At 48.6% G+C, this 8,471-nt stretch overlaps 1 protein-coding gene across 3 annotated transcripts in view; it reads left to right on the forward strand.

Moving 5' to 3' along the window:
* The first annotated feature begins 714 nt into the window (after window positions 1-714).
* Window positions 715-8,471, forward strand: part of Pabpc1l (poly(A) binding protein cytoplasmic 1 like) — a 21,667-nt gene continuing 13,910 nt past the window's right edge. For all 3 annotated transcript variants that reach the window (XM_042694528.1, XM_042694529.1, XM_042694530.1), the window contains exons 1-3: window positions 715-907; window positions 3,713-3,906; window positions 5,633-5,748. In XM_042694528.1, the coding sequence (XP_042550462.1) occupies window positions 715-907; window positions 3,713-3,906; window positions 5,633-5,748 (503 nt within the window). The remainder of the gene's footprint in view (window positions 908-3,712; window positions 3,907-5,632; window positions 5,749-8,471) is intronic.

Genomic DNA, 8,471 nt, shown 5'->3' on the forward strand with positions numbered 1-8,471 from the left:
TGTTTCCATGCTGGTGCAGAAGGGTGGAAACAGGCCGGCTTGAGGAACAAAGCTTGTCTGAATGCAGGATTGAAATATTGGGTATAGCTAGGGGCGCCAGTGCCTGACGCCTGTCATCCTAGTTGCCCAGGAGGCTGAGATTTGAGGATGGCATCCCAAAGCCAGCCAGTTAACCCCCCAGAAAACTGGAAGCGGTGTTGCTGTGGCTCAGTGCTAGATGGGTAGATCACTATCCTTGAGCGAAAGAGCTCAGGACCAATGCCCAGGCCTTGAGTTCAAGTCCCACAACCCACCAAAAACAAAAATCTGTGAAGAAACTCTGAAACCTGAGATCCCACTTGGAATATTCCCACTTGATGTGAAGCCAAAATCTGGCCAGGCCAGGCCAGGCCAGAGGGAGTCTGTCCCCATTACACAGATCTAGGAAAGCAATGCATGGTGTGGCTTTCCACCCGTGGGGTCCCAGCCTCCGCCCCTCCCGAGCCGCTCCACCCTGCCCCAGGCCTGGTCACTGGAGGCGCTGGCCACCTGTTCCTTGGGGAGGGCTGAGGGCGCGCAGGTGGGTGGGGGCGGGCACCGCACCCGCGCCCGCGATTGGCTGCGGGGCCCCGGGGGCTGTAAAGGGAAGGAGCCGGCCGCCGCGCCAGGCAAGGCGGCAGGGAGAGCCCAGCGCCCAGGCTCGCCAGGCCCTGGGCTCCCGACCCCCTGCTCACCATGCACGCCGGAGGCCAGGGCTACCCGCTCGCCTCGCTCTACGTGGGCGACCTGCACCCCGACGTGAACGAAGCCATGCTCTACGAGACCTTCTCGCCTGCAGGCCCCATCCTGTCCATCCGCGTGTGCCGTGACGTGGCCACCCGGCGCTCGCTGGGCTATGCCTACATCAACTTCCAGCAGCCGGCAGACGGTGAGCGGGGGCCTGAGCCTGGCAGAGGCAGAGGCACTCAGGGCTCCAGCCATAGATACAGGGCGCTGGAAGTCACAGGGCTCCTGGGGGGGGGGGGGGGGAAGAGGGGGAGAAGCGGTGATTGCTGCGTGGTTTCCTGGCATTGCTTCTTTTTGTAGAGAAGAGAAAATGAGGCCAAGTGAAAATAGCTAAGGGCTTTGGGGCCAAGCAGATCTAGGATAGAAACCTAGCTAGCAGCTGTGTGATGTTGGCCAAGTTAGTTACCCATTCTGGGCTCATTTGCCCTTCTGGAAATTGAGTGCTTTCCTTACAAGTGAGTTGAGAGGCCTGGCACAGTAGCTCATACTTGTAATCCTCCCCACTAAGGAAGTGAAGATCCTGTGGATAGAGGTTCCAAGGAAGGTCCTAGCCATAAAAAAAAAAAAAGGAACCTATTGGAAAAATAATGCAAAAGGGGTTTGAGGTGTGTAGAAGGGTTGGAGGGGTTGGAGTGAATGGTCGTGAGTTTGAAAGATTCATAGCACCTGGTGAGGGAGACCAAGGCAGCACAGCTGGAGAGTGGGATGAGCCTTGGGCCCTTACCTCCCAGTGTTAGAGCCTTGGCTCCACCTTACCAAACCCTGAAAAGCCATTTCTGAGCTTCTCCAAGCTCATGGGGTTGACTAGAGCTTGATCAGCTGGGCATGTCTATGCTTCGGCTGACAGTGAAGATAAAGGTTCAGAGCCCTAGGTTTTTCTGATGCTCTGCTACTATATGTGAACTTAGATAAAAGCGTCCCTGGCACCTCTTTATCTGTAAAATGGGACACAGCTTTATTCCCAAAAGCAGGAATGGAGAACTGGTTATCTGTGGAGTATCATTTGGCACATTGCAAGCATTCTTAAATGACAATCCAAGAAAAGTGATAGTCTGTGTAACACTCCACAAATATAAGCAAAAATTGCCTGGTTCAGTCAGGCAGAGGGAGGGCTCACCTGCAATACTAGCACACAGGAGTCTGAGGCAAGAGGATCATGAGTTTGATACTAACCCCGGCTCCATAGGGAGACTGTTTCGGAAACAACAACAAAAGCCAGTCAAGACTAAAACAACAGCAGCAACAAAAAACAACAGAGCTGGGAAGGTGTATCAGTGGTAGAGCGCTTGCCTTGTATGCATGAGGCCTTGGGTTCGATTCCTCAGTACCACATAAGCAAAAAGAAAAAAAAAGCTGGAAGTGGCACTGTGGCTCAAGTGGTAGAGCGCAAGCCTTGAGCTGAAGAGCTGAGGGACAGCGCCCAGGTCCAGAGTTCAGTCAGGCCCCACGACCGGACCCAAAATAACAACAACAATAAAAAGACCCATGGCCACTTAACTCCAGGTCTCTAGGTGGTTCCCTGAGTTGAGACTTTACTGAAATAACAATGGATTCCAAGATACTTTTGGCTCCTCTTTGCTTTACCCCATTTCCTGCATCTTGCCTAGTCTCTCTGTAGGCCCCGTGAGTGCAATAGGACCTGACCCAGTTCATGGATGGAAGAACTGAACAGCAGAGAAAAGTGTTTTGCCCTTGGCTGCTTATGCTAGCATTGGACTTCAAGGCCTGCTCTACCACCCTCTACCAACCCCCTCCAAGTCACCAAAGCAGAGGGGACAGCATATAGTGTGTCAAGAGGGTGGGCAAAGCTGCTGTTTTCAGATACATTGTTATCCACCAAAAACCTACTATAAGTTGAGCACTAGTGGGGAGGAAAGTGTGATATTATCTCCAATTAACTATGAAAAAGCTGGAAGTGGAGGTGTGGTTCAAGTGGTAGAGCATGAGCCTTGAGCAAAAAAATAAAAATCTATAAACTGGGTGCCAGTGGCTCATACCTGTAATCCTAGCTATTAAGGAGGCTGAGATCTGAGGGTCAGGGTTCAAAGCCAGCCCAGACAGAAAAGTTAGTAAAACCCTTGTTTCCAATTAACTACCTAAAAACTGGAAGTGGAGCTGTGTGTGGCTCAAAGTGGTAGAGTGCTAGTCTTGAGCACAAAAGATCAGGAACAGTGCCTAGGCCCTAAGTTTAAGCCCCATAACCAACTGACTATATGAGGATGAGGGCTGGGAGAGGTGGCTTTCCCCCAAGCCACACCATCCTAGATCAAACCTCAGCTCTATTAGTGTCTCTGAGGTTTAATTTCCTCAAACTGCTGTTAGCCTCTTGTCATATGGGTCCCTCCTTTATATTCTCATTTACTCCATTGGTTACAGAGGACAGAATAAATGGGTTCCGTCACTGACCTCTCACCTTTCCCAGCTTGTTTTCCCATCTGTAACATGGGGATAGGGATCCATGCCCTTGTGGCTTTGGTAAGCCGGCCTAGAAAGGTGAGAGACACACCAAACGTGTTAATTTCACATGAACTTCCAGGTTCCTCTCTCCTGTGAGGCCCAGACAATAGCTTTCCATTTTTGTTTTTGTGCTGATACTGAGGCTTGAACTGGGGCAGTCTCAGCTTTTTTTTGCTCAAATCTGGCATTCTACTACTTGAGCCACAGCTCTACTTTCTGTTTTTTTTAGTGTTTAATTAGAGATAAGTCTCACAGACTTTTCCTTCCTAGGCTGGTTTTGAACTGTAGTCCTCAGATCTCAGCCTCTTGAGTAGCTAGAATTATAGGAAGCATAAGCCACCAGGGCCTGGCTTGCTTGCTTTTTCCTTCCTTCTTTCCTTCCTTCCTTCCTTCCATCTCTTTCTTTTCCTTTTTGTTCCTAATTAGGCATTATGTAAATTTAAGGTCAGAAAATTCCCTTAACTTGCCCTTTTTCTCTCCTTCTGCCCAGCGGAACGGGCATTGGACACTATGAACTTTGAGGTGATCAAGGGTCAACCCATTCGAATCATGTGGTCCCATCGAGACCCAGGGCTTCGAAAGTCAGGTGTGGGCAACATCTTCATCAAGAACCTGGAGGATTCGATTGACAACAAGGCTTTGTATGACACCTTCTCCACCTTTGGGAATATCCTCTCTTGCAAGGTGGGTATGACTCTTTGGGGAAAGTTTGACAAAGGCTCGTGTGTTAAAGGGATGGCCAGCATCACTTCACTTTTACAGTTTGGCTTGAGATAGAGCAAGTGGTTAACCAGTAGCTAGCTATTCTTTCCATTTTCTCTTGCTGGATCTATCAGAAGTTACCTGTGTATGGGTCAACCCATAGTGAAACAACCTCAAACTCATGACTGTCAACAACCATCATTGGTTATTGGTTTGGCTTAACGTAGTGGGAAGTTCTGACCTAGACTAGGCTCTCTGAGGCTGGTGGAAACCCTCAGGGGATATAGGTAGCAGGGGCTGATCATCAGCTAGAACATCTGGGCTTCCTTCTACCAGCAGGCTAGCTCAGGCCATTCTTATGACAATGGCAGATCTCAGATGACAGGTTTTCTGAGATTTTAATTGAAAACTGACACCCCATCACTTCTACTGTTCTGTTGGTCAAAGCTAGTCACAAGACCAGCCCATACCCCGAAAGAGGGGGGGGGTAATGCAGTAGAAATATTGGGTGCAACCATGCATCAGTGGCTCACAGCTGTAACCCTAACTACTCAGGAGACAGACCTGAGGATCAAGGTTGGAAGCCAGCCCAGGCAGACTTTTTTAATTGTTGGTCATGGGGCTTGAACTTTGGGCCTGGGTGCTGTCCCTCAGCTCTTCAGCTCAAGGCGAGTGCTCTACCACTTGAGCTACAGCGCCATTTCTGGTTTTCTGAGTGGTTTATTGGAGATAACAGTCTCACAGCCAGGGCTGGGAAGGTGGCTCAGTGGTAGAGCGCTTGCCTTGCATGCATGAGACCCTGGGTTCGATTCCTCAACACCACATAAGCAGGGGAAAAAAAGCCGGAAGTGGCGCTGTGGCTCAAGTGGTAGAGTGCTTGCCTAGAGCTGAAGAGCTGAGGGACAGTGCCCAGGCCCTGAGTTCAGGCCCACAACCGACCCCCCCCCCCCCAAAAAAAAAAAAAGTCTCACGGCCTTTCCTGCCCTGGATGGCTTTGAACCTCGATCCTTAGATCTCAGCCTCCTGAGCAGCAAGGATTACAGGTGTGAGCCACCGGCACCGGGCTTCATGTCTTGCTTTTGAGTGTTATGTATGCTAAGTACCCACTCTACCACTGATATACCTCCCAGCCCCACCCCCACCCCCACATCTTGTTTTTAAATTTTTTCTTATGCTATTAAGAGTAGTGGTCTTGCTCTTAATCATTGTTGTATTTTCAGTATCAAAAGCAGACATGATAGCCAGGTGCTGGTGACTCATGCCTGTAATCCTAGCTACTCAGAAGTTTCATCTTGAGAGGTTTAGGGTGTTTCTAAGCTTCTAGTTTGCTGTTAGAACTAGTATGCAGTTTTGGGGGTTGGGCTAATCCTTGTTTTAGGAAGGCAGTTAACGCTGGTCTATGGTGCAGATAAAATCTGGATTTTTTCTGAGGGGTCTTTCCTTCCTTTCTCTGATAACTTAAGCAAGGGAATTGATCTCCAAATTTCAATTCCCCATCTCTGAAATGGGACAGACATAAGATTCTTTTGTTGTTCGTTTTTGGAGATTGTGCTAATAATCACCACAAAATGCCTGGTGCACACTTGACAAGTACCCTACCTCTGAGCCACACCCCAGTTCCTATGCACATAACAGAGAGGTGTCTGTGCTGCCTTTATGACCTTGCTATCCTATTGAATGTACTCTGTGCTTCCTCCCCATGAACCAGGTGGTGTGCAATGAGCATGGCTCCCGGGGCTTCGGCTTTGTGCACTTTGAGACCCACGAGGCTGCACAGCAGGCTATCAGCACCATGAATGGGATGCTGCTCAATGACCGCAAAGTGTGAGTGGCTGGGCCTGGGGAAGGGGCCAAGGCCGAAGGGACAGACTTATCAGTAATTAGCAATGACACTGCTGCCACCAACAAACGGGCTAGCCCTGGGCAGCAATCTTCTTGCTCAAATGGTGACTCTCGTGGATTTTTTTCCTCTCAATTCTCTTCTCTTTTTTTCCTTCTCTCTCCTCATTTCTCAGCGATGCCACGACTCTCATGGATTCTCCTTCCTTGTGTAAAACATGAAGCTCACTCATTAGCAGACAGTATGTCCCCTCTGTGTTTTCTCAGTACGGCTATACATTTTCGTTCCCAAACCTTCCATGCTATTCCATGGGATTTGGGCGCAGAAAGCAAAGTAGGCATGACCTGTTTAGGCTGCCAAAGGTCAGTCTTCTCCCCTCTATTCAGATGGTAAAACTGAGGTACAGATACTGGAGAGAAACTGCTTCTGCTCTTCTCTGTCAGTACCAGAGTTTGAACTCAGGACCTCATATTTGTTCAGCTTATTACTTGTCCGGTGCTCTGCCACTGAAGCCATCTCCAGTCCAGCTTTTTTGATGGTTATTTTGGAGATGGAATCTTGCAGACTTTTCTGACAAGCTGTATTTGAATTGAGATCCTCCAGATCTCAACCTCCTGAGTAGCTAAGACTACAGAAATAGGCCACTGGCACCCAACTATTTCACTTTTTCTTTTTTACTTTTACCTTTTTCTTTTCTTTCTTTTTTGGGGGTAGAGGGCAGGGGCTTTGAACTCAGGGCCTCGGCACTGTTTCTGAGTTCTTTTGCTCAAGGCTAGCACTCTACCACTTTGAGCCACAGCATCACTGCAGGTTTTCTGGCAGTTAATTGGAGATAAGAGCCTCACAGACTTTCCTGCCCAGGCTGGCTTTAAATCACAATCCTCAAATCTCAACCTCCTGAGTAGCTAGGATTATACACGTGAACCACCAGGGCCTGATGGTTTCTTCACTTTTTTTGTCAGTTGTGAAGCTTGGATTCTGGGCCTGCGTGTTGTCCCTGAGCTCTCCAGCTCAAGGCTAGCACTCTACCACTTGAACCACAGCGCCACTTCTGGCTTTTCTGTGTAAGTGATGCTAAGGAATCAAACCCAGGGCCTCATGCATACAAGGCAAGCACTCTATCACTGAGCCACCTTCTCAGCCCTTTCTTCACCTTTTGAACAATTCAGGGCCCCTGTACCAATTCAACAAGAGGCAAGAAAGGTGAAAACTCCTGTAACTTTTGTTATATGTACTATGGTTATTGCCCAAATTTCTTTCTTTTTATGAGACAGGACTTGGCTAGATGGCCCAAATAGGCCTCAAACTTATGACTATCTTGCCTCAGTTTCCTGAGTGCTAGGGTTATTAGTGAGTACTGCCATGTCTGAACTCACCTGAGTTTCATTTTATTTATTTGATGTATATTAAATTAATGGATTTTAGCCAGGTGCCAGTGGCTCACACCTGTAATCCTAGCTACTCAGGAGGCTGAGATCTGAGGATTACAGTTCAAAGCCAGCCCAGGCAGGAAAGTCTGTGAGACTCTTATCTCCAATTAGCGACCAGAAAACCGAAGTGGCTCAAATAGTAGAGTGCTCACCTTGAGCTGCAGAGCTCAGGGACAGTGCCCAGGCCTAGAGTTCAAGCCCCATGACTGACAAAAAAATAAAAAAATAAAAATTAAAAATAGTAGGTTTCATTATGACACTTCAATACATGCATATAATGTACTTTGATCTTATATGCTTTTTTTTTTTTTTCAGACTAGGTGGTATATGCCTTTAGCTGAGAAGCTGAGGCAGGAGAATTGCTTGAGCCTAGGAAATGAAGGCCACAGCCTGAGCAACATGCCAGGCTCTAGTCTGTTAAAAAGGGAGAGAGGAGCCGGGCGCTGGTGGCTCACGCCTGTAATCCTAGCTACTCAGGAGGCTGAGATCTGAGGATCGCAGTTCAAAGCCAGCCCAGGCAGGAGAGACCGTGAGACTCCTATCTCCAATAAACCACCAGAAAACCGGAAGTGGCGCTGTAGCTCAAGTGGTAGAGCGCTCGCCTTGAGCTGAAGAGCTGAGGGACAACGCCCAGGCCCAGAGTTCAAGCCCCACGACCGACAAAAAAAATAAAAAATTAAAAATTAAAAAGGGAGAGAGGGGCTAGGAAGGTGGCTCAGTGGTAGAGTGCTTGCCTTGCACGCATGAGGCCTTGAGTTCGATTCCTCAGCACCATATAAGCAGAAAAAGTTGGAAGTGGCACTGTGGCTCAAGTGGTAGAGCACTAGCCTTGAGCTGAAGAGCTGAGGGACAGTGCCCAGGTCCAGAGTCCAGGCCCCACAACCGACCCAAAAAAAAAATAAATAAATAAAAAGGGAGAAAAAGCTGGGCGCCAATGGTTCACGTCTGTAATCCTAGGTACTCAAGGAGACTGTGATCTGAGGATCAAAGTTCAAAGCCAGCCCAGGCAGGAAAGTCCTAGAGACTCTTATCTCCAATTAACCACCAGAAAACTGGAAGTGACGCTGTGGCCCAAGAGGAAGAGCACCTTGACCTGAAGAGCTCAGGGACAGTTCCTAGGCCCAGAGTTCAAGCCCCACAACCAACCCGCCCCCCCCCCGCAAAAAAAAATTGAAAGAGAAGTTGGTGCTTTCCTCCATGTATTATGTGAACTTGGAGATTCTAGTTCTTTAATTAATGTTGTATTTAATTTCACTCCGCTCCGTAGAATGACACTG

This window comes from Dipodomys spectabilis, unplaced genomic scaffold (genome assembly GCF_019054845.1).
Source record: "Dipodomys spectabilis isolate Male_0828 unplaced genomic scaffold, ASM1905484v1 ptg000175l, whole genome shotgun sequence".
Lineage (NCBI taxonomy): Eukaryota > Metazoa > Chordata > Mammalia > Rodentia > Heteromyidae > Dipodomys > Dipodomys spectabilis.